Source organism: Leucoraja erinacea, chromosome 3, assembly GCF_028641065.1.
Source record: "Leucoraja erinacea ecotype New England chromosome 3, Leri_hhj_1, whole genome shotgun sequence".
Classification (NCBI taxonomy): domain Eukaryota; kingdom Metazoa; phylum Chordata; class Chondrichthyes; order Rajiformes; family Rajidae; genus Leucoraja; species Leucoraja erinaceus.
Window position 1 is genome coordinate 15,194,155 of NC_073379.1, and position 26,244 is coordinate 15,220,398.

Consider the following 26,244-nt stretch of genomic DNA (forward strand, 5'->3'; position numbering starts at 1 on the left):
CCACTCTATCTATTTGTGCTGTCACTTTCAGGGAGTTATGGACTTGGACCCGAAGATCCCATTGCAGATCAATACTATTCCTCGTACTAATTGCCCTCCCAAAGTGCAATACCTCACACTTGCTCGGATTAAACTGTATCTGACATTTCTCTCCCCATTTCTATAAACTGTATCTGCCATTTCTCTCCCCATTTTTATTGCTGATCTACATCCCGCTGTATAATTTGACAGCATTCCTAACAGTCCCGATCACAGCAATCTGGGTGTCATCTGCAAACTTACTAACCAATCCATCTACGTTTAGGGATCTGTGCAGAGGTTTCAGCACAGATCCCTGCAAAACTAATGTATAGGAGAGGTTTAGAGGGATATGGGCCAAAAGCAATCAAGTGTGACCAGTGAAAATGGGGCATGATGTTTGGCATGGGCCAGAATCATTGACTGCTTATCACTTTCTAGGAAACTGCAGAAGATACAAAGTGCTGGAGTAACTCAGCAGATCATCCATCATCTCAGGAGAATGCGGATAGGTGACACTTTGGGTTGGGACCCTTCTTCAGCAGTTCCCTGTTTCTAGAATCTGCAGATGGATACAGCCTTTCAGTGTCTGCCCTGCCAGACCCTCTTAAAACTTTATGCTTCAATGAGATTGTTTCTCATTCTCAATTCAGAAAACACAGACTCACCTTGATTGTTCCACAATATTGTCCAGACCCAAGTACAATTTATTTTCAGGTAGTATTTCCAGAGAATGGGATAATTGGTATACAAGAATACTGGCGTTGACATGGTGGTCTTAAGGACCCACTTCTGTGCTGTACGACTCTATTTAATACTTCATTATATAGAATGGGCCTATGTTGGTGTTTTATATACTGTTCCAGTTTCCTTTCACCATTTAATTTTCTCTTTCTTGCTCTCTTGATTTTACCATGTTTCCCCAAATAAATGCAGACAAATACAAATATGATGCAGTAAGTATGTTCCATATTGTGAAGGTGCATAGGTTTAAATAGAATTTACCCTTAATGTGTTGGCACCAATCTCACCAAATTGGTGAAAATATTGGCTTCAGACATTATGATGGCACTACTCATTGTTTTGTTTTGGAATATTTGCTCGTTGGTCAGCTTGTGCTGATTTGAAATGAAGAAGTAGACACAAAAAATTGCATGCTTTATTCTCATTTGGTTCCTCAATAGAAAGTTCAGATCTAGAGGAAAGTAATAGATTACAAAGAAGGATCTCCACCAATGAATAATGTGGGAATTGCATACCTATTCCTTTATTAAGTGTAGGAAGATGCTGCTGATCTGAACCGGATAGACACAAAAATCTGGAGTAACTCAGCAAGTCAGGAAGCATATCTGGAGGAAAGTAATAGATGACAAAGAAGGATCTCGACCTGAAACGTCACCTATTCCTTTTCTCCAGCGATGCTGTCTGACCCGGTGAGTTACTCCAGATTTGTGTGTCTATCCCCATCTATATGAGGTTTGTTCACCCAAACAGAGAATTTACAAACCATTACCCAAAAAATTGAGAAATAAAAATATTACAGAATTTATGTGGGGGGAATAAATTATATATCACTGCATTTTTTTTTCCAACACTCGTTTCATGAGGCATACACAGATGATGTGGTTTTGCATTACAGAAAATTATTATATGGGCCATTTTCTAGGAACACAATACCCCCGTAACGCTGGGGTCACCTGTATTTAGATGATGTTTGAAGTGTTCTAAAACAACAGCAGGTGGCAGTGGAGGTTTCATACCAGAGGATATTTTTATTACATCTCATTTTTGATTATTTAAAAATATGTATGGCATAGGTTATTGTTTGGTGCCAAAATATGTGGCAGAGCTGAAATGGATCGTCAATTCGTTTTGTTTTTCTAATAATCATCAAATTCTTGCCCTTTTTTGTCCAAGGCCCAATGTGGAATGTAATACTTATTTTTTTTAAATAACATCCCAATATGTTTGCATCCAAAATCATTTTGATTTTAAAACTTGATTGCATCAAACTAAATCCGTTTTTGATAGATTTTTTGAAAAGATTGATGTATAGAATGACTTCAGGCTTGCATCGAAAGTAAATGGAAAGTACAGGCAGCATCTCTGGAGAGAAGGAATGGGTGACGTTTCGGGTCTAGTTCCTTCTTCAGACTGATGTCAGGGGAATGAGTGAGACAGAGATAGAATGCAGTCAGAGACAGTAAGACTGGTGGGAGAACTGGGAAGGGGGAGGGGATGGAGATAGAAGGAAATCAAGGGCTATTTGAAGTTAGAGAAGTCAAATGTTCATACCGCTGGGGTGTAAGCTAACCAAACAAAATACGAGGTGCTGTTGCTCCAATTTGTGCTGGGCCTCACTCTGACAATGGAGGAGACCCAGGACAGAAAGGTCAGATTGGGAATGGGCTTGTTTAAAGTGCTGAGCAACAGGGAGATCAGGTAGGTTAAGGCGGACTGCGCGTAGGTGCTCAGTGAAAACAATCGCTGAGCCTGCACTTGGTCTCGCCGATGTACAGAAGTTAACACCTGGAACAGCGGATACAGTAGATGAGGTTGGCGGAGGTGCAAGTGAACCTCTGCCTCACCTGAAAAGGGGGAGGTAAAGGGACAGGTGTTGCAAGGGAAAGTACCTGGGGAGGGGGTGGTTTGGGTGGGAAGGGATGAGTTGACCAGGGAGTTGCGGAGGGAACAGTCTCTGCGGAAAGCAGAAAGGGGTAGAGATGGGAAGATGTGGCTAGTAGTGGGATCCCGTCGGAGGTGGTGAAAATGTTGGAAGATTATATGCTGTATTGTATTGAAAGTAGTTCATTATCTTTTATAGACAGTAGAATGTGACAATAAGGTAGAAGAGCAACGTTCTGAACAATGTTTTATAACTTTGCTGCAATATTGATTGACCGAGTACTTCGGCTGATGAGAACTGATGAGCTTTTTCATTAGAAGCAAATGTTTTTTTGGAAATAAGATTGAACAGGAAAAGTCAAGGACTCTGTCTTTGATAATCTCTCAAAAAGCAATTTAATTACCTTTTAAATATTTATGTGTTTATACGTATATGAATTGATCAATTTTTTAATAGTTTACAATGGATTTAATAAATATGTTGTGTAATTTTATGCACTAGGTTCCAGGTGGAATACAATTTTCAGATTAATTAAAATGTTAATACAGGTGCACAACCTTTTATCCGGAGTTCCGGAAACCAAAAAGCTCCGAAAACCGGACATTTTTTCCAGGATGTCGTCTGCACACCAAAGCTCGCGTTTGGCGCCAAACTTGACTCGAAACGACCCACAGTCAACCAAGGTCTGTACTACTGTAGCGGCTGCCTCCTCCCCGGAGACCGGGGAGACACTTAAACATCTGTAAATCATTGCTTAAATGTTAGTCAGTTAGTTTGGAGGGCTTTTGTGTGAAGGGGTGGGGTGGGGGGGGGAAGGGGGAAACTTTAATTCTTAGTCCCCTACCTGGTCAGAGAGGCGGGGAATGGGCAATGCCTTACCGGGTCGCCGTGCAGTAAGCTCCGGAGCGCTGTGGCCGCCGACTCCCAACATCGCGGAGCTGGGGCTGCAGGCGTCTGGCCGCGGGCGGCGCTGTTTGTAGCTCCAACCCCGGCAACTCTACCCCTGCGTGCGCGGCGCTCCAAATCCAGCGTGGCCCACGGCCGGACGCCCGCAGCCCCAGCTCCGCGATGTGTGTCGGCGCCACAGCGCTCCGGAGCTTACCGCACGGCGACCCGGTAAGGCATTGCCCGCTCCCCGCTGATTTCCCAGCGCTGCGACGCTGCCGACTCCCAACATTGCGGAGCTGGGGCTGCGGGCGTCCGGCCGCGGGTGGCGCTGGATTTGGAGCGCCGCGCAGCCATGGGTAGAGTTGCCGGGGTCGGAGCTCCAACCGGCGCCGCCCGCGGCCGGATGCCCGCACCCCCAGCTCCGCGATGTTGGGAGTCGGCGGCCACAGCGCTCCGGAGCTTACTGCACGGCGACCCGGTAAGGCATTGCCCGCTCCCCGCCTCTCCGACCAGGTAGGGGACTAAGAATTAAAGTTTCCCCCTCCCCCACCACATAAAATCCCTCCAAACTAACTGACTAACATTTAAGCAATGATTTACAATGATTCCCCGGTCTCCGGGGAGGAGGCAGCCACTCCAAACTTTTCAAGCCGCCCGCACTACCTACCTAATCTACGCTAAAAATCTTCCATTCGGAAATCCGAAAAATTCCGAAATCCGAGAAGTGTCTGGTCCCAAGGCTTTCGGATAAAAGGTTGTGCACCTGTACACTTCAATTTCTTTCGAGGAAAAAGTTAGCTCTTATTTTGATGTGGTTGGGAATATCTAATGAAAAAGTACCTAATTAAGCAATATTTCTTTTTAATCAGCGGGATTAGCTGCACAAATGGACTTGACATACGAAAAGAAACTTCCTGTCAGCTCTTTAACTGTGTCACGGGTAAGACTATAAAAGCATGATCCATGTTTTGTGAATAATTATGTGAAATACCTTTGATGTGAAAGTGCTAATCTAAATTTACTGTACAAATAACTTCTGCGATTCTTGCTTCTAAAAGAACAAGTATTCTTGCATAAAATATAAAATAGTTGAAAGAATGTGATCTGTACGTAATACGTAGAGCCATGTTATTAATGGACTTTTTAGCATTGAATGAGCATTATTTGTACTATTGGTGTAAAAGGAATGAAACATTGAAGGGCCTGACCCACTTACGCGTCCTTGGCTCGCAAATTACGTGACCTCGTGGTCTCTTGAGGCGTACGGGCACCGTATGGCCGCGCGTGGCCGGTCCCACTTAGAAGCGCGGAGGGGTATGGAGTTGTGCAGGGCTCCGAAATTCTTGCAGTGAACGAAACCTTCGCGCGCCAACGGCCTGTTGCGGAACAGACGGCCAAAGTGGGACAGGCCCAAGACCCTGGCGTGACGCCACGTCTCACCTTCAACAGCATCAGAAAGCAGGCAAACGATGACCGAACTTGGCCTGGGGCTCACGGCCGTTGCGGTCTGGATCCGCCCCCATTTCTACTCCCAGAGCGGGGCCAAGAAATTTGAAGATTCTTGGAGAGAAGCAATGGGTGACGAAGGGTCAAGACCCTTCTTTTCAGACTAAAGAAGAGTCTTGACACGAAACGTCACCCATTCCTTCTCTCCAGAGATGCTGCCGGTCCCGCCGAGTTACTCCAGCTTTGTGTCCATCTTCAAATGACGTCACATGCTCCAGACGGCTGTGTGTACGCTTGTTATCGCGCCCGACCTTCGCTCGACCGTCTCGGCTCAACGCGACCACGAGTTCGCGTAATTTGCGTGCCAAGGACACGTAAGTGGGACAGGCCCTTAAGGCAGGCCAGTAATTTGACTGGCCTTATGTAACCATGAATTGTGCTTGCATATATGGTGCATTTACCAGGTCATATATGCATCAAATGACAATAAAATTGATTATAATGAATAAGGCTCACACCCCTTGATCACCCTGCTTGTTTGCTGCTCTGCAGCTCGCAACTAGCTGTCAGCATCAACACCATTGGGCATGCATGGCAGAAAACAAGCTATTTGTAAAGTAGCAGAAGCGGTGCCAAGAGTTATGGATAGGGCACAGGGAATAACTGTGATAGGGTGAGGCCGCAGAGGTCATAGCGATATGTTTTTAATAAATTAATGGGAGTGGTTATTGGTTAATAATACAAACAAAACCGTAATGTGTTGCAAATGGTAGAATTGTGGGATATGACCAACCAGGCAGGGTTGTACATGATTGTCTTTGTTTATACTGGAGGACTGTGAGTGTGCCCCAGTGGTCAATGCAAGGTTGCCTGCTGTGTGTCATTTATATTGGTGATTGGATGAGAATGTAGGTGGCATGATTCATACGTTTGTGCATGACACCAAAATTGGTGGTGTAGTGTCGCAACATTTTTTGTCGCCGCTGGATTTTGAAATGTTCAAAATCTTTTGGCGACACTGATATGACGCCGGCAGCCGCCAAAAGAATCGACAAGTGGGACAGACTATAACAGCATTTAGAACAATTGGGAAAGTAGGCAACGGTATGGCAGGTGGATTCAAATGTTCAAAGGTCAGTTTATTATCATGTGTACCAATTAAGGTACAGTGAAACTCGAATTCTAACTCGGACAATAGACAATAGGTGCAGAAGTAGGCCATTCGGCCCTTCGAGCCAGTACCGCCATTCAATGTGATCATGGCTGATCATCCCCAATCAGTACCCCGTTCCTGCCTTCTCCCCATATCCAGTAATGAAAATAAATTAATACAGTTTATCCAGTAAAGGTACCTGAAGAGTGCTGTAGAACAGAGAGATTTGGGGGTACAAGAACATTTTTTCACTAAAAAGAAGTAAAACAGTTAGACAGGTTATTGATTTGGCATATTTGTCTTCATCAGTTGGGGCATTCAGTACAATTGGGATGCCATGTTACAAGGCATCGGTGAGATTGCATTGTCTATAGTTCTGCTCGCCTATTACAGAATGCAGAGGCTGGTGGGATGGAATGTGAGCACCAAGGGAACCCCATCCTTGCTCTATCCAGGGGGACAGGGCTGAGAGTAGAAGTGAGGGAAATAAATGAGATACGGTTCAGGGCTTTGTCCACCTTATATAGAGCAAAATAAAGAGCAAGTCATAGTTCAAGAAGAAGGAAGACAGACATTTTTGATTGATTGAAAGAAACAGCATGGAAACAGCCCCACCCATACAGAACATCGGTCACCTGTTCACACGAGTTCTATGTCAACCAACTTTTGCATCCATTCCCAGTACACAAAGAGCGATTTACAGAGGGCAAGTAACTTAAAATCCCTCATGTCTTTGGGATGTGAGAGGCAACCAGAGGAAACTTATGCGGTAACAGGGAGAACGTACAAACTTCATACAGACAGCAGCCAAGGTCAGGATTGAACCCTATTCACTGGCACTGAGACAGCAGCTCTACTAGCTGCACCACTGTGCTGCCTTCCGCTGCACTGTGCCACACTTGTATGGCAAGTCTGATCTTCATAGCAAATACCCTGAAAAGGGTGGAACTGGGACCAGATTTCAATATTACAGTTTCACAGCAGAAACATTCTTAAAGGAGGCAGCATATTTTCCCGAATTTGCTCAAATTCCTTTTTGAGGATCTCTTCCCCCATCTTGCATGGCTGAATTTAGATCATCCAATCATTTGCTAAAACCACTAATCTCCATCGCTGGGGGTACACAACCCCTCCAGCCCCCACTCCCCAACTCATCTAGCGATTCCTCACCCCTTTCCCATGAATTCCCAGTTCTGGTCCTGCTCCAAGAATTGTCAGATATTTCCCTTTGCACCCTCCTCAATGGCTCACAGTGGCCACATTTCATTTAATTAAATCATGCCTGTGAGGATTTAACTAATTCTAAGGCAGTGTCACTTCAAACATTAAACATATAACAGTCAGTGTTCTGGCTACCGTTGTCTGTTATGATGTTCAAAGGCCTGCAGCTCCATATTTGCCTCTGATGTAGTTGTGATCCCAGGGCTGAAAATCTCATTAGACTTGAGGAGTTAAGATCTTCATGGTCCTGCCTAACTGGCTCACCTTTGTCCCCGCAGTAGTGGCACAAAAAGTTAGGACTCAATTTCCCATATTATTATTTAGTTGCCAGTTAATTATTCGTGCATTAGAATTCAGTAATGCTGTATTTTTTACTTTGTTCATAACTATGGATTGTTTGAATTAAAATTAGTATTCCCAATCCTTTAATATCCTTTATATTTTATACTCTCTAATCTCAAAGTACCAATGGCCTTGCAATAAAATACAATGTTGAGGGCATCCTTGTCATTTCCACTTGATGTCCATCGACAATAAACTGCATCATTCAAGATGGGCAATTTAGTTTCTTGCTACAGGCATACATGAAATATAAAGATTAATAAAGCACTAACTGATGCACATTAACAAAACCCGCATTTTCAATTGAGTGAAAGATTTTCTTTTTATTTTGCCTTCCAGGCTTGTTTATCTGATTTAATGGTAAAAGAAGCAAGTTGAATGGATTTTATTGCGTTGGCACTTGTTCGTTTGTATTGTTGATAGTGGCAGATAGTTTTAAACAATGTTACTGTTGCTTTATGAAATAGGTTTGAGTAAACTAAATATTCTGAATTGTTCAACACCAGTAATAGCAATAAAGTTACTATTTTATTGGTGGGCTGTTAGAAATGGGAGTGGGACTATGCCCCCTCCACCATTCAAAAAGATCATGGCTGATCCAATTCTCCTCAAGCCCACTTTACCACCTCTCCCCCTGATTCCCTTGTTAAAATATTTGTCTACTTTGGCTTTGAATATATTCAAGGATTCAGCCTGCACATCTTTCTGCACAAGGATTCCAACGATCCACTTGCACTGTAGAAATCGAAGTTTTAAATTCACACCCCTTAAAATGAGACGATGTCCTTTGGTCCTAGATTATCTCACGATGGGAAACTCTCTCTTTGCACTTATTCCGGTCATCCCCTAAGAATCTTGCATGTTTCTAAAAGATTCCCTCATTTTTTTAAACTCCAGTCGGTACAATTCCAACCAGTCAAAACTTTCATACAGGACAATCCCTCCATCCTTTGGATTGTCCTTGTGACCCTTCTAATGATATATTTCCTGAAATAAGGGGGAAAAAAACCATTGACATTACTTAGGATGTGATCTCACAAGTGCCTTGTATGTTTGCTGTAAAACTTCCCCTTTTATACTCCATCCCCCTTGAAGTAAGGGCCTGCTAAATAACCTGCAACACTTGCTTTCTAGCTTTCTGTGTTTAATGTATGAGAAATCCTATATTCTTATGTGCTGCTGCATTCAGCATTCATGATCCATTTGAATAATAATTTGCTTTATTACCTATTATTTGTTACAAAGTGAACACCTTCATGTTTTCCCACATTATATGTTGTCTGTTGACTTATGCTCACTAACTTAGCCTATCAGTTTCTCTCTGCCTGCTGTTTGTAACATCCACAGAGCTTGCCTCCCCGCCACGTTTGTATCATCATCAAACTGAGAAATACTTTACTATAAATTCATGTTCTGTTTTATTTTGTAGTTTGTTGACAACATTTCTACGAGAGAAGAGATTGACCAGGCTGAATATTATCTTTACAAGTAAGTATGTTTTCCCTGTTTTACTAAGTTTGGTGCAGAGAATTGGACTGTGAATTGAAGCAGAACTATGCCCTTTGGCATAGACCTGATGAGCAAAATGGCCCACTTTTAGTTTAAAAGTAACTGAAAGTAACAAGCTGCTAAAATGTGAAACCTTTTTATTTTTGACAAATTCTGAGTTACAGTGAAAGTTTGTGAATGTGAAAGACATTCATTTTAACTCATTTGGTTTAAGTAGCAAGTCTGATGACTGGTGAATTGGGCTCTGAGTAAAACATTGCCCTGAACCATGATGGAAGAAACAGTATGTCAAAAGGGCAGTTGACAGGCAAATGTGAGGTGGCACAATATCTGCCCGTTGAAAATGTAATGTAAAATAAAGAAAATTATGTTAATCCTTAATAAAACATTGGTTAGGTCTCAGCAGAGCATTGTAGATATCTTGCCTTCAGCTTTGAAGAAGATGTCAGCATCCTGAAGAGGATGGAGGAGAGATTAATGAGATTTCAGCAGATTTGTAAAAGCAATGGATGGGCACGATTTAAAAGACTATAGTCGGGAGCAGGCAACAACAACAAATTGGATAGTTATTTCAAAGTGCTGGGCAAAGGGCAGGACAGTGGCACAGCAGTAGAGTTGCTGCCATATAGTCAGGGACCTGGGTTTGAACCTGACTACGGGTGCTGTCTGTATGTATGGAATTTTATACATTTTTCTATGCGTTGGTTTATTCTGCGTTCTCCTGTTTCCTCCCACATACAGAAGATGTGCAGGTTTGTAGGTTAATTGGCTTCTGTAAAATTGTCCCTAATGTGGGATAGAACTAGTGCGTTTAATCAGCGTCGATCCGGTGGTCTAAATGGTCTGTTTCAGCACTGCATATCTTTTTTAAAAAATGTCCGCAACCTGGTTGTATTATCCTGCATGTAGTGTGTTTCTAAGAACTACGTTAAAACTTGTGTAAGGTTTAAAAATGTATTTTTGTATCACATTGAATCATGGAATATGATTCTATGAATCAAATACTCATAATATTTTGAAAAACTTTTTACTTTCCAACAAACAATTATGCATTGTATTGGTACTTATTATTAGTAAGAAGAATTTCTCAGCATGTGGATTACAGGCGGAGTTCCATTGCTTTGTCTGGATTTTGTGTTGGTTCTGGAAAGAAATGCCACCAGGTATTATTTCAGCTTTATCCCTTCATTTGCTGTGTTCTGAATCATTGTGAAATCATAGTTTTGAAATTCATAGTCAATGTTCAAATTATGTCGTAAAAATATGAAAAATGAACCAATAAATATCCAACACGGCCACACAAACATTGAAATGGATTTGCCGCCGCCTTGACAATATACAATATATGCATGTTGGTTTCAGCTCATTGAAGCATAGCCAGTCTAGCCTTTAAATTACAAGAAAGCAATTCATATAAAGTTAATATACTTTTATGTGGATTGTGCAGTCTGAACACTTTATTTCAATTATATTAGTTCATTATTAGAAGTTTAAGATTGTGGCGGATTGGCTTGTACAATATTAATTGTAGTGTACATTACTTTCCTACAATGTTACCTCCATTCTACATTCCTTGCTGAAAGAACACACTGACATTTTTAACCATTGTTGTTTTAGACAAGGGAGACTTATTTGCCTTGATGATGATTTTTGAATAGAATGGGATTGGTTTAGATTCCAGCTGGGAGCTTTAAACAGATTATCAGCGCCTCTGACCAAAGCGATGAGATTGTCTAAAAACATTTATGGAGCATGTTGCTGTGCCAAATCAGCAAGATGACACAGGCCTATCATAATTTGGAATAAAGTATTGATATTATAAAGAATTTAACTAACTTGATGCCTGAAGATGTTGGAGCATTTAATTTGTGATTAGTCAGGAGAAATAATTACCAGATATATTAAAATACATTATAGTACAGTAGATTACGTTATGAAACCAAAAAGATTTATTGCCACTATAATCCTAACAAAAGTCTGAGTTTTAGGTGTTAAAGCAGATTTAAAGCCCATAGCTGATATAAATCAGGTGCTGTTGGAACTGCATTAGCACTTTGCCCAGCACAGGAGGAAATTTCATCACTGAGTTACTATAGCAACCACTCACCACATCAGTCAGCTCAGCAATGCTAGCCTATCATCATTTCAGATTCCACATTACTCTCTATTTGTCGACCAACAAATGTATGGGTTTTACTTTTTAATTTTTTGATGTTTCTCTCATTAATATATCATTAAATTAACTGAAAATTAATAAAGAATATTTCAAATTCACCGTAGGTAGACAAACATGCTGGACTCAGTTTCGGGTCGAGACTCTTCTACAGTGATGTGGGGGTGGGAGGGGAAGGGAAGAAGAAAGGAAGATGCGGAGACAATGGGCTGTGGGAGAGCTGGGGAGAGGAAGGAGGGAGAAAGCAAGGACTATCTGAAATTGGAGAAGTCGATGTTCATACCGCTGGGGTGTAAACTACCCAAGGGAAATATGAGGTGCTGCTCCTACAATTTGCGGTGGGACTCTCTCTAGCCATGGAGGAGGCAGGCCCAGGACAGAAAGGTGGGATTCTGAATGGGAGGTTGAAGTGCTGAGCCATCGGGAGATCAGGTCGGTTAATGCGAACTGTGTGGAGGTGTTGGGCGAAGCGATCGCCAAGCCTGCATTTGGTCTCACCGATTTAGAGCAGTTGACATCTAGAGCACCGGATGCAATAGATGAGGTTGGAGGAGGTGCAGGTGAACCTCTGCCTCACCTGGAAAGACTACTTGGGTCTTTGGATGGAGTCGAGGGGGGAGGTAAAGCAACAAGTGTAGCATTTCCTGCAGTTGCAAGGGAAAGTACCAGGGGAGGAGGTGGTTTGGGTGGGAAGGGACAAATTGACCAGGGAGTTACGGAGGGAGCAGTCTCTGCGGAAAGCCGAAAGGGGAGGAGATGGGAAGGTGTGGCCATTGGTGGGATCCCATTGGAGGTGGCGAAAATGTTGGAGGATTATCTGTTGTATGTGACGGCTGGTAGGGTGGTAGGTGAGGACAAGGGGGATTCTGCCCTTGTTATGAGTGGGGAGTGGGAGCGGACCTGTGGGATATAGAAGAGACCCTGGTGAGAGCCTCCTCTATAGTCGAAGAAGGGAAACCCCGTTCCCTGAAGAATGAGGACATCTCTGGTGCCCTAGTTTGGAACATCTCATCCTGGGTGCAGATGCTGCGTAGACGGAGGAATTGGGAATAGGAGATGGAGTCCTTACAGGGAATAGGGTGGGAAGAAGTGTAGTCCAGATAGTCATGGGAGTCAGTGAGTTTGTAGTAGATGTCAGTCAGCAGTCTGTTACCTGTGATGGAGATAGTGAGGTCTGGAAACGGTAGGGAGATTTTGGAAATAGTCCAGGTGAATTTGAGTGCCAGATGGAAGTTAGTGGTGAAATGGATGAAGTCACTGAGTTCTGCATGGGTGCAGGAGTTAACACCAATGCAGTCGTCAATGTAACGGAGGTAGAGTTCGGGGATAGGGCCACAAAAGAAATGGGAGGAGTCAAAGGAAAAGTTGTTGAGGGTAAGGACCAAGTCACCAAGGGCAGAGGAGAGTATCGGTAGATGGGGATTGGTTCTAATCCACCGTTATGCTTTTAATTTGTTAACATGTATGTATAGGTGTTGAAGGTTTCACATAAATAGTGAAGCCATGTTGGAATTGCTTATCATGGGGTCCCCTAACGATGTTGCATTGTTGATAACTTACAAGCCTTTATTCTGATAATTTGTGTGTTGAGTTCATGGACTTAGTATTTTGCTACACCGTCAAGCAAATAGTGATGTTTTCTTCCTATGACGGTAATCTGTCATGCATCTGGAAACCTTGACCTGATTTCTCTCCTTCGGGCTCCCTTTTTTTTTGACAGCTTCCTGTCTCATCAACTTTCTTGCTAGTTTAGAAAAATAGGTTGTTAGACTGTGGTTTTATGTATCAGTCAGTTATTGGAGGCCATGTTTAAATGACTAACCACGCTTTGTCTCCCCTGATTTGTTCTTTCTCCTTCTCTGTCTGCTAGAAAATTAATGAGATTGATTATACTAATGAGCTTCATTGTTGAAATTTGTATACTTGCCAAATTGCAGCAGTTTCCAGTAGGGGAAAGCAAGATAGATTTTCAATTGCTTTCGATTTTCAAAAAGGTGAGAATCGTGATTGTGTCATCTTCTTTCTCCCCCACCTCACTATTCTCAATTAAGTGTTATGTTGAGCAGGTAAAGCTAATGTTGTTGATTACTGTAACGGTTAATTGAAAGTAATCATATGCTTTGTAAAGACGTATGAAATAGGGGCAGGGGAGAGCCACATGTTATTTCAAGCCTAATCAGACATTCAATGAATTTATGACAATCCTACCTCAAACCCACTCTTCGTCTCCTTCCCGTCCTCTCTCTTCAACCCCACAAAACTCCCAAATGCATAATTTTCTTCATCAATAATTTGTACTTAAGTACTGTATGTCAAACATTTGCAAAGCTCTGAGATAAGCTTCTCATCTTTTCCATTCTAAGTGGCTTTCCTTTAATTCTGCAGTCATGTCTTTAGTTATCAATTGGAAATACTTTCTCATATATACCTTGACGAGCCTCTTAGAATTTAATATTTCCATGAGACTTCATTTCATTCTCCCAACCTAGAGTGCATTTTTTCATTTTCTCCACACAAGACAATTCCCCATCCAGAAATCAATCTGGTGAGCATTGCTGCATTCCTTTAAGAATATTCTATTCCTCTGCGGTTTCATCAAATCACTGCATAATTGCAGCAGGATTTCCTTACTATTCCAAATATACTGATATAACGTCATTTACTTTCCTACATTGCTCTACCTGCATGTTTTTATGCACAAGTAAAATCCTTCTGCATGTTGATATTTAATAATTTCTTACTACTTGAATATACTTTTTGACTCCTGTCAAGGTCAATCTCACATTTCTCCATCATATACTCTATCTACAATTTAGTATTTCTCTTATTTAACATTGTTTTCCTTTTATTCATTGATGGGATGAGGGCATCACTAAGAAGGCTAAAATGTACTGTCCATCGGAAAAAATGGGCTGCCTTTCTGAACTGTCTTCAGAGCTGTCTTGCCCACCTTTCTTGGAATGCATTGACTTCTTCCCTGCCTCTCTCATTGTTGCGTATCTTGATGTAAATACACAAATTGACCTATAGGATGTCCACAATGTGATTCATTAATTTCAACTGTGCCCGACCTAAACTAATGTCTTGTCAATGATCCCACTGGTGAACTACTTAAACATTCAATTACTCTTCTTACTGGGGTACATTTATCTGTGTCTGGCCTCGCTATGCTTTTTGGCCCACCTTACTCACCATTGTCCTGTGATGGACTGTGCCACGTTTTGTTCAGATTGATGGTATATTTTACAAGTTATTGACATTTTAAACTTAAAAGAAAATTAAAACAGCCCCCCCCCCCCCCCCCCCCCTGCACAGCTGTGCTATGGGCTTTTTGCTTGGCTGGCATGCACAAAGGTACACCCATAGGAACGGAAAATCCTCTAAATCAGCACAGCTTTTATGTACTGGACTCTATTTCAGATATTGCATCAACGTTGGATTTTTGCTGAGAAATTCACAGATTGGCTGTTCATTTCGCCTGTTTTAAAGCTTGCCTAAGAGAAATGCCTCACAACCTCATCTGTCACGGGCACACAATCGGCTCCCCCATGGGTAATTTGTTTTTTAACATATGGATTTTAGAGGATTGGCATCTTTGAGAAGTTGCTGCAAAATAGAACCGGGCCCACAGTCTTAGGGGAGGGCCAGGACTGAGGTGAGCGAGGTTTGTGAATTTGTGGAAGGCCACAGAGGGCAGCGGAGGCCAAATCACTGGGGATTTAAGAGACTAGAAGTGCTCTAGGGGCCAGTGATCAAGGGATATGGTAGGGGGAAGGGATGGGGGGGGGACGATCAGGATCATAGTGAATGGCGGTGCTGGGAAGGGCCGAGGCTTCCTCCTGCACCTATTTTCTATGGTGTATAGAGGCTCAGGATCAACTCTCACTCCATATGTTAGGGTGGAAAATCTTTTTTTTTGCTGCAGTGAGCGACATGTATTCTGCACATGTAGGTTAGGGCTGCCCTTAACGGGGATGAGCAGGTCTGAGTGGGCTAATGGCATTTCTCTTCAGTGTGGGTAGACTGGGATGGGGGGAGGTAAAGGATGGAAATTATGGGGTCAGAAGATAATGACAAGGTACTAAACGAGTACTTGGTTGCCAGGGGGAGTGGGTGTGGGGAATGCTGAAGGAGTGGGGGGGGATCGTGTAGGAACTCTTGAAGAGCAGTAATGCCAGTGGGGGAAGTGAGGAAAGGCAAGAGAGATGGGGGGGGGGTAGCGATCTAGGCGGCCTGAATGAATGAAATTTTGTAGAACAAATACTTTTATTTTTATTAATATGTTTTTGTTCGTCTTATTATTTTTATTTTAATCTTAAAATGAACATATTTAAAATACCAAAGACTAAAAGAAGATTCAACGAAATAACCCTCCCCGACTGACGGCCACAAATAAAACATTAGTAAGTCATGAGGGCTATTTTAACAAAATAATGTACATTTTGAAGTATATCTATTGAGGTTTCTTGGATGTGGCCTTCTTAGATTACAGCTAACTTAACGGACGAAAAGGGGTCTATGCTGAACAGGGAAGTACCGGGGACTGGAAAGGTTAGTTTTGGAAGGGAGAGGAGAAATTGGGCCTGAAGGGTTGGGAAGTTAGAGAGGATTCTTCAGGAGAGGATTTACTTTCATTTAGAAAAGAAGGGCTAATTAAGTGGCAAATGCTAGGGCATGTGAAGAGCTGATGAAGGTGGAGGGGGTAATGGGGTCTACATGGAAGTAAGGGATTTGCCCGTTAGCCGATCCATTAGGGTGCAAAGTTGGGGGCTCTGGGTCAGTGGTGGAATATTGCGTTGGGGGAACAGGCCTCCCCTGTGACAGGGACCCAACGGGTCCTACTTGGTCTAGTTATAACTCTCATCTTGATTATTTGTATGAGTGTGTGTGTTCCCGAAACTCCGCCAAAACAGTCCACGATAGCGCTGCAATTTTTGGCCTCAGCCTAGGGAAGAGCAGGAGCACATGAAAATATTTTATTTGTTTCCATTGCCAACAAGTTCAGGTAAAGTTAATGTTGCAAGATTTGCCTTTCTGGAAATTAACTATTGAATTGTCAGCTGTAAGTAACATTTTAATTTTTCTCTTTATTTGGTTTTGTCTGTCACCTTTCTACCATCCCATTCTGCTCTACCATGTTTCCTTCATATAAAATAAATTATCATTGATGCAGTAGAAGACTGTTTATGTGATCATGAATACATAAGTTGTTTTCAGTAATCCCTCTGAAAGATATTCCCTCTTCTCACTTTTTCAAATGTCTCGCTGCTTGTGTCTGGTCTTGTAGGTCTGCAGCCTTTCATGATCTTTCCCTGAAGTCTCTTTGTTTTTTCACCACCAATGAAATTCATTAGTAATCTGGAAACAAAATAGTATAGAATTTGGAAATAAAAATGTAAGCTACTGGCATTCCTGACCAGGTCGGGCAAAATCTTTGCAATGAGAAACTGAGTAAGCATTTCAGGTTCATCACCTTGCTTAAGGTCTAAATATGTTGCTTTACAAAAGTCCTCATTGAGAGCATATTAATTTAATTAAAACTATTTAATTAACCTCACCATTCCTGAACAATTTTTAGAGCACTTCTCACCACAATGCACCTGATTCAAATACCAAAACAACATTGCCCTTTTCCTCAGATCATCCTGTGCCCTCACCATGACTCATAATTTGCTGCAATGCAGCACTTGCAAAAAGACGCAAATTGCTTCCTGTTCCTAATGTATAAATTGAGGATATAAACTGGAAAATTAGCTGAACTGCAAACCTCCGAAGTCTTTCCTGATTAGAGATTGAGACTTTCTATTTCTTTTACATTTGTGTGTTGCTTCAACATAACTTCTTGCTTGTGTCACTTGCTATCGATTGTATTATGCCAACTCTCAGTCCTGTAAATGTGAAATTGCTATTCAGAACTGCTGTCCCTAAGGGTCTGTGAAAAATAGCATATATATGTTATGGAAGCCTGCTTGTGGCCAAGTTAAAAAAAATTGCTCTGTTAGTATGATACTTGACCAAGTGGGACCCGTTGGGTCCCGTCCCCGAACACGGAGAGGGGACACGGCATCACACGGGAGGGCTGGTCACCGAGCGCAATATTACACCTCTTACCCATAGCTCCCAACTGCGCAGGCGCGGCTGACAGGTTCCCGTTGTGACATAGAAGATGGAAGCATTACTGTGATGGATAAGTGCAGACCCGTTTCTCCCAACGCAAGCCGTTCCCCCAACGCAATATTGCAGCACTCACGCATAGCCCCAACTGCGCAGGCGAGGCTCATTTCTCCTTATCCCCTAGCACTCCCTCCTCCTCCGCTTCACCCTCCTTCAATCCCGAGAGAGAGAGGGAGGGGGGGCAGAGAGGGAGGCGGGGGGGGGGGTAGGGGGGGAAAGGGGGAGGGGAGGGGAGGGTAGAGAGGGGGGGTAGAAAGGAAGGAAGGGGAGAGGGTGGTAGAGTGAGGGGAGGGGGTTGAGAGGGAGGGGGTTGAGAGGGAAAGGGTTAGAGTGGGGGAGGAGGGAGGGTAGAGAGGGCGAGGGGGGGGTGGAGAGGGTGGGAGTGAGGGTAGATAGGGAGGGGTCATCTCTCCACCCCACCCCATCTCCCTCTACCACCCCATCTCCATCCTCCTCATTTCACTCATCCTCCCCTCATTCCCAGCCCCAGCACCTACCCAGCTCGTAGAGCAGGGCCTCGAACTCGGCTTGGTTCTCCTACTCGGCAGGGCCCTGGCTGTAGACTGCAGCCGTCAGCTTGGCCGCCGCCTGGGCTCTATTGGAGGCCCCGACTTCATCTCCGGGCTCGTCCCTGACCCCGGACCAAGGCTTTCATTGGTGCCAGCAGCGGTTTCTTTTTCAGCTCTGGTCACTGCCCCATCTCACTTCCCCTCTCTAGGTCGCTCCCCCCTCCATGCCTGAAACTCTCCCCATGGGGGAAGGGGTGGGGGAGGGAGGGGTGTGTGGGCGGGGGGGAGGTGGGGGGTGTGTGGCTGTGGGGGGGGTTAATGGGTGGGGTTGTGGGGGGTCGCCGTCGCCGCAGATGCACCCCGCACTCTGCACACCCCGCACCATCAGCTTTCAGCCTCACTCAGCGGCTCCCGGTCCGGGACCGGCTTCACTCAGCGGCTCAAGGTTCCACTCATCAGTTCCTGGCTCGTCGTGCTGGTCGCCGCAGAAGCAGCCCGCACGCTGTTCTCTCCGCACGCTGCTCTCTCCGCGCGCTCTCTCAACACACTCCGCTCACTTCGCTCCTGCAGCTTTATTCTCCTCACTGCCGGTTTTTGACAGTGGGTGACGGAAGGGGCGGTTTTTACGATTTTTAAACCTTCATAACTTTTGTACTATTCCACCGATTGAAACAAAACTTGTTGCATTTGCAGCACAGGAGAATGGCGAGTCAGGTGCCGAAAAATCGTAGAGTTTTTGCACAAATGTAAAAGGAACCGCTCGAGGTAAAGGAACCGCTTGGAGGTAGTGATTCAGGATCAGTTCCTGTGGATTGGAGGATAGCTAATGTTAGCCCACTTTTCAAGAAAGGAGCAAGTGAGAAAACGGGAAATTACAGACCAGATAGCCTGACTTCGGTGGTGGGGAAGATGCTGGAGTCAATTATTAAAGAGGTAATAATTGGGGCATTTGGATAGCAGTAAATGGATTACTCCAAGTCAGCATGGATTTATGAAAGGAAAATCATGCTTGACTAATCTTCTGGAAAATTTTGAGGATGTGACAAGTAAAATGGATGAAAGGGAACCAGTGGATGTAGTGTATCTAGACTTTCAGAAAGCCTTTGATAAGGTCCCGCACGGGAGACTGGTGACTAAAATTAGAGCACATGGTATTGGGGGTAGGGTGTTGACATGGATTGAAAATTGGTTGGGAGACGGGAAGCAAAGAGTATCAGTGAACGGGTCCTTTTCAGAATGGCAGGCAGTGGAGAGTGGAGTGCCGCAAGGCTTGGTGTTGGGGCCGCAACTGTTTACCATATATATTTGATTTGGAAGAGGGAATTAGGAGCAACACTAGCAAGTTTGCAGATGACATAAAGCTGGGTGGAAGTGTGAACTGTGAAGAGGATGTTAGGAGGTTGCAGGGTGACCTAGACAGGTTGAGTGAGTGGACAGATGCGTGGCAGATGCAGTATAATATACATAAATCTGACGTTATCCACTTTGGAGGCAAAAACAAGGGGGGTGATTATTATCTCAATGGTGTTAGATTAGGGAAGGGGGAGGTACAGCGAAACCTCGGTGTCCTTGTACACCGGTCACTGAAAGTTGGCATGCATGTACAGCAGGCAGTGAAGAAAACTAATGGAATGTTGGCCTTTATAACAAGAGGATTTCAGTATAGGAGTAAAGAGATGACCTGAACTCCTTTTACGCGCTCGTTTCGAGAGGGGCAACACCACCTCAGGTCTGCCGACTATCGACAATACCGCCAGTGGGCTGGCTACCGAAGCTGAAGGGAGGAATGTGCACACATTCTTGCTGTCCGAGCACGACGTGAGGAGGGCTCTGACACGGGTGAACACGAGAAAAGCTGCAGGCCCCGATGGCATCTCGGGGCGAGTACTCAAGTCCTGTGCTACGCAGCTAGCTCCAGTGCTCACTGCATTATTCAACCTCTCCCTGGACAAGTCCATGTCCCTGCCTGCTTCAAAAAATCCATCATTGTACCGGTACCAAAAAACGCCTCCCCTGCCTGTCTGAATGACTACCGTCCGGTGGCCCTTACCTCGGTAGTCATGAAATGCTTTGAGAGGCTGGTGAAGAAACACATCTGCGCCTTCCTCCCTCGGAACATGGACCCGTAGGTGGCGGCGTTCTCTCGGAAATCGCAGCACAGTCGGCCAAAAGCAGTCAAGATCAGAGATTTAGTAATATAGATACTAGACCAACTGGGACCCATTGGGTCACTGTCACACGGGAGGCCTGGTCCCCCAACCCAATATTACCGGACTCACGACTCGCCCATAGCCCCCAGGGGAGGCAAGGAGAGATTTAGAGAGATATCGACAAAGTGGGAACCCGTTGGGTCCCGTCCCCCAACGCGCGGGGGGGGGGGGGGGGGGCAGTGGTGTCCACACTCACCCCAGAGACAGGTGCCCCCTGGAGTCTCACCCCCCACAAGGGAAATTATGAAATTTATGGAGGCAATAAATCGTCCCCGCATTGTGGGGGTGGGTTGGGGTAGGTTGGGGTGGTTTTGAGTCCAGACCATCATTATATAAGCATCAGGACAAGTGCAAGATAAACCGGAAAAGTACAAGTTGAGCTACATAATGTTGAGGTTTAGAGCAAGACTGATATTTCATAAGTGTGATCTTAAATTTACTTCATCTCATATAGTTGATCAGCACAGAAACAGGCCCTTTAAAATAAATTTAGTTTTTAGTAAATTTAGTTACATGCACACCAAGTTTTTTTTTTTTACCCGAGCTAATTCCATTTGCCTGCATTTGTCCCATATCTCTCTTAAACTTTCCTAACCATATTCCTGTCTAAGTGTCTCTAAAACATTGTAAAAGTACCTGCCTCTATAGCTTCCTCTGGCAGTGCGTTCCGTACAAGCAATACTCTTCGTGTGAGTGTAAATTTCAAATGCGTTAATGGTTTTAAGAAGAGAGGGTATGAGGGTTTAGGTTTGATTCTCTTTTTTCTTTTGGATTAGCAAAATTAACTTTGGGTTTGAATATTTCTTAGAACGGCAATGAATTATGATGGAGTTTTATGCAGTCAACTGGAAGCGAATACTTAAGAGAAGGACGTCTAATCCCACAAAGATTATGTCCTTACTGATGTTATTTTTAAATTAAAGCAATGCTGCATTAAGCTCTTGTGATCAAAATGCTGAAGACAATAAATATAAGTGATTGAATTCTTGTTTATATCGCATTTATAAGTTGCAAGCAGCCTAGAGTCATGGTTTACTGAAAAACAAAACTATCATGACCTTTTAAATAACCCAGTAAATATGGTGGAAAGTGTGATCATCCATACAGATGAACCAGTCATGAACCTGACTGCTGGACCAAATTTGCTTTAGGCTTTTTAACAGAAGGGCTGTATAATGCACTGTTGTCAATTGGTGTTTGAATTGAAAATCTTCTTGCATACATCACATGCTATGATTTCTATATTTAAAAAAAACACATTACATGCTGTAGAGATGGCTGTACTTTCAATTATATAAATTTAATTATCTTCTTTACCTCAAATTCCATACCAGTATACTTCATCTGGCAGAGTTATACAACACAGAAGTAGACCTTTCTGTGACCAGTTGTGATATTTAATGCTCTATCAAATTTAAGGCTGGCACGGTGTGTCTTTTGAACTGTGCCAGCACCAAGTATTTATAGCACAGCAGACTTTCCCAAAAATCTAGTTTTATTGTTAGCAAGAACCAGTTAATTTCACAAATGTTTGTTCAACATGGGATTGAACATAAACTTTCTGTGTTTGTGCTTTTTTTTTTTTTTTTTTTAAATTCAATTTCAATTTTATTTTTAATATGTTTTATTATTTTTTATTTATTTATTTATTTTTTTTATTTTTATGATACTGCCTGTAAGGGAAATTCATTTTGTTGTCTCAAATTGAGACAATGACAATAAAATTTGAATACAATACAATACAATACAAAATGGAAGTGTGCTGTACAGTTCAGCGCAAGCATTGCTCCATAGCTCCATCATGACGGGTCCTGATCCGAAACGTCACCTATCTGTGTTCTGCAGAGATGTTACCTAACCGGATGAGTTACTCCAGTTCTATGCATCATTTGCTCCTAAAACCCTGATCCTTAATATGCCTCAGGTACAACCTGTGGAATATCTATCTATCTATCAAGCTATGTAACAAAGTCTCATCTTGACCACTTCCAGTCTGCGATGTATACTGATTTTAGAAAAAAAAAATCGCTATGATTTTTGGCCATCTTACTCACAGTGATCACTTACTCCACTGAGGCAGCCCCGAGGATTTTTCCGACCGATGAAAAATAAAAAAGGTTGAGTGTTTAAAAATTCTCGAGTTCAGCTGATTGGCCCTCTCAGCTGTCAATCACCACGATTAAGGTAACGCCCCTTCCAGGGGCAGGACTATAAAACCCCAGATGCCTTGGAAGTGAGTCAGTCACTCAGGAAGATCGCGAGGGAGAGGCCAGAACTGTGATTCTAACTGAACTGTGAGCCTGCCCTGTGCTTGAAACTGCAATGGAAATGGACATGAAATTAAAATGCAATGAGCTGTTTGGCCTGCCCTGTGCTTGAAACTGCAATGGAAATGGAAATGAAATGAAATGAAAATGAAATGAGTTGTTTGGCCTGGCCTGTGCTTGAAACTGCAATGGAAATGGAAATGAAAATGCAATGAGCTGTTTGGCCTGCCCTGTGCTTGAAACTGCAATGGAAAAGGAAATGAAATGAAAATGCAATGAGCTGTTTGGCCTGCCCTGTGCTTGAAACTGCAATGGAAATGGAAATGAAATGAAAATGCAATGAGTTGTTTGGCCTGCCCTGTGCTTGAAACTGCAATGGAAATGGAAATGAAATGAAAATGCAATGAGTTGTTTGGCCTGACCTGTGCTTGAAACTGCAATGGAAATGGAAATGAAATGATCTGTTTGGCCTGGCCTGTGCTTGAAACTTCAATGGAAATGGAAATGAAATGAAAATGCAATGAGTTGTTTGTTCTTGAAACTGCAATGGAAATGGAAATGCAATGAGCTGTTTGGCCTGGCCTGTGCTTGAAACTGCAATGGAAATGGAATTGAAATGAAAATGCAATGAGTTGTTTGGCCTGCCCTGTGCTTGAAATTGAAATGGAAATGGAATGACTTGTTTGGCCTGCCTGAAACCACTAATTTCGGCCCACAAGGCCCCTATTAGCCGAGAAACTAGTCCCCTTTGCTCCCTTCATTGGCTCCCTGTGAGATCCAGGCCAGGATAGACTTTAATCCTTCATTGCTGTGATCTGCAGAAAAAGAAGAAAAATGTATAAAAATTGATTCTCCACCCTCTCCCCCAGTCCCTTTGGCCCACAACATCCATACTAGCGCTCTAGAAAGCCCACCCCCCACCCCCACTGGCCACCAATATTGGAATTGGTGGCGAGGTGGAATATTGCGTTGGGGGACCAGCCCTCCCGTGTGAACATGGGACCGAACAGGTCCCACTTTGTCTAGTATATTACTAAAACTTTCATCTTGTGTGTGAGTTTGTGTTTGTTTTGTGTATGTTTTAATTCAGTTCAAGGCTATTGGGGCAGTACATTGGCCATAAATTTGCTGCCTAAAATTGCCAGACCCGGAATTGTTCCTGAATATGGGTGCTGTCTGTATGGAGTTTTGTTTTCTCGTTTATAACATTGTTTACAGAGTACTGTTTACATATTCTGTTGTGCTGCTGCAAGTAAGGATTTCATTGTTCGGGACGTGAGAGAAGAAAACACTCCTGACTTACGTCGCGATGTGTGGGATAGAACTAGAGTACGGGTGATCGGTGGTCGGCGTGGACTTGGTGGGCCGAAGGGCCTGTTTCCACGCTGTATCTTTAAATTAAACTAAAAACACTAAAACTCGAGGAAATGTAAAGAAGGGTTTCTACCCGAAAAATCACCAATATTTTTTTATCCAGAGATGCTGGCTGCTCCATGGAGTTCTCCCGCACAATTAAAGCATGGAATAGTCTTCACCCTACCATAGGTACCAACCAGACACAACTAAATTTAAGGTTGCTTTTTTTCCCCCAAGAACCCTTTTTTGCTTAAGTCCAAGTCAAGAGAGTTTTATTGTCATGTGTCCCAGATCGGACAATGAAATTCTTGCTTGCTGCAGCACAACAGAATATGTAAACATAATATAGAACGGGAGATAAAAGTTCAGTGAGTCTATATACTATAGACCATATATATATACACAATAAATAAACAGATAAAATGCAATAGGCTGTTATTTTTCAGTTTGGAGTTTGGTGGTGGTGGGTCCACCAGTTTAAATTCCATTTCGAATATTTTTGGAGGACCAGGAAACCAAGAAGCAAGAGTTACTCCAGGGAGTTACTGCAGCTCCAGGCAGTGATTCTGCGTTGTTTTTCAGCGGTCACAGCGAGGCAGCAATGGCGGCCAGAACTCCCACAATGCAAAGGGAGGAAGAAAGTGGCCGACGCCGACCAGTTGCCGTGGCACTGCACCTGACAACCACTGCTGATTATGTGCTTGGCGGCCGGCCGTGCCGAGTGAAGACCCGAACCGAGCGCTAACGCCGAGAGCCAAGCGACCCGAGAGCTGAGCGAAGACCCGAGAGCTAGCACTGAGTGGAGACCCGAGAGCTAGCACCGAGCTGAGAGCTAGTGGAGAGCCGAGATCCGGACACAGATGGTGGGCGGGTGTCCCGGTTGCTTGCCAAGCCGGACAAAATGTCATGGCTTTTAGGTTGCCCGGCGGGACTGTAAGTTGCCATTGGCACCCGGGCAACCGCTAATTTCGAGCCCTGCATTTGGAATGGAGATGAGGAAATACTTTTTCACACAGTGTTGTGAATCTGTGGAATTCTTTGCCTCCGAAGGCAGTGGAGGCCAATTCACAGGTTGCTTTCAAGAGAGAGTTAGATACCCTTAAAGATAGCGTAGTCAAGGGATATGGGGAGAGAGCAGGAACGGGGTACTGATTGTAGATGATCATCCATGATCACAGTGAATGGCGGTGCTGGCTTGAAGGGGCGAATGGCCTACTCCTGCACCTATTGTCTATTGTCTTTAATGGAGGAGGGGAAGGGGAAGGTGAAGGATGGGATTGGGAAGATGGAGGAGGGGAGGGAGGGAGCGGGTGAGGGGAGGAAGCAGACAGGCTTGGTGGGAGGATGGAAGATAATGGAGGAGGGGAATAGGGGACTGAAGAGGGAGATTGAGATGCGCTCACATTGATTTTATATTTTATTGCCATTTTAAACTTTAAAAACGTTAGCCGCTCCTGCGCAGTTGGGGGTATGGGTGAGTGGTGATATATTGCGTTGGGTGAACGGAGCACAACGGTTCCCACTTGGTCTAGTATATATTACTAAAACTGTCATCTTGTTTGTGCGTCTGTCGGCGTGTGTGCGTGTCTGCGATTCATGCCCTGAATTACACCAAAATGGTACACTATAGCACTACAATTTTTGGACCACTTTACTCACCATTGTCCTGTAGTGTGTTGTATCAAGTTTCCTTCAGATTGATGGTATATTTTACGTTATTCACATTTTCAACTTTACAAAATCCAGTTTAAGAAAATATTTGAAGTTGCAGTGGCAGTTAGCAGCATGGACATCAAAATGGAATCTCATTTACATAAACTACCCGGTCAGCAGTGCTCCACCCTACAATGACATCACAATGGGATCTCATTTACATAAAAAACAAAACAGCAGCTTCCACCTCTGAGGGTAGGGGAAAGGAGAGAGTGAGGGAGTGGTAAGGTGGGGAGTGGAGCAGGGGAGAGAAGAGGAGGGGGAGTGAGTGTTGGGGGATGAGGGGAAATGAGCCGTGTCTGCGCAGTTGGGCATATGGGTGGGTGGTGGAATATTGCATTGGGGGAACGGGTGAGTGGTGGAAACAGGTTGCATTGGGAGAACTTGTGAGTGGTGGAATATTGCGTTAGGGGAACGGGTCCCAACTGGTCAGGGTGGTAGGGAGGGGAGAGGGGTTAGGGTGGGAGGGAGTGACTGAGGGTAAGGAGTGACTGAGGGTAGGGGAAAGGAGTGGTGAAGTAGGGAGTGGAGGAGAGGGGAGAGAAGAGGGAGGGTGAAGAGGAGGGGGGGGTGTGTTGGTGTTGAGGGGAAATGAGCCGCAACTGTGCAGTTGAGGGCTATGGGTGAGTGGTGGAATAT

At 43.9% G+C, this 26,244-nt stretch overlaps 1 protein-coding gene across 2 annotated transcripts in view; it reads left to right on the plus strand.

Annotated features, from left to right (window-relative positions):
• mrps27 (mitochondrial ribosomal protein S27) overlaps window positions 1-26,244 on the plus strand; it is an 84,598-nt gene that overhangs the window by 11,526 nt on the left and 46,828 nt on the right. For both annotated transcript variants that reach the window (XM_055632170.1, XM_055632171.1), the window contains exons 3-4: window positions 4,402-4,472; window positions 9,124-9,182. In XM_055632170.1, the coding sequence (XP_055488145.1) occupies window positions 4,402-4,472; window positions 9,124-9,182 (130 nt within the window). The remainder of the gene's footprint in view (window positions 1-4,401; window positions 4,473-9,123; window positions 9,183-26,244) is intronic.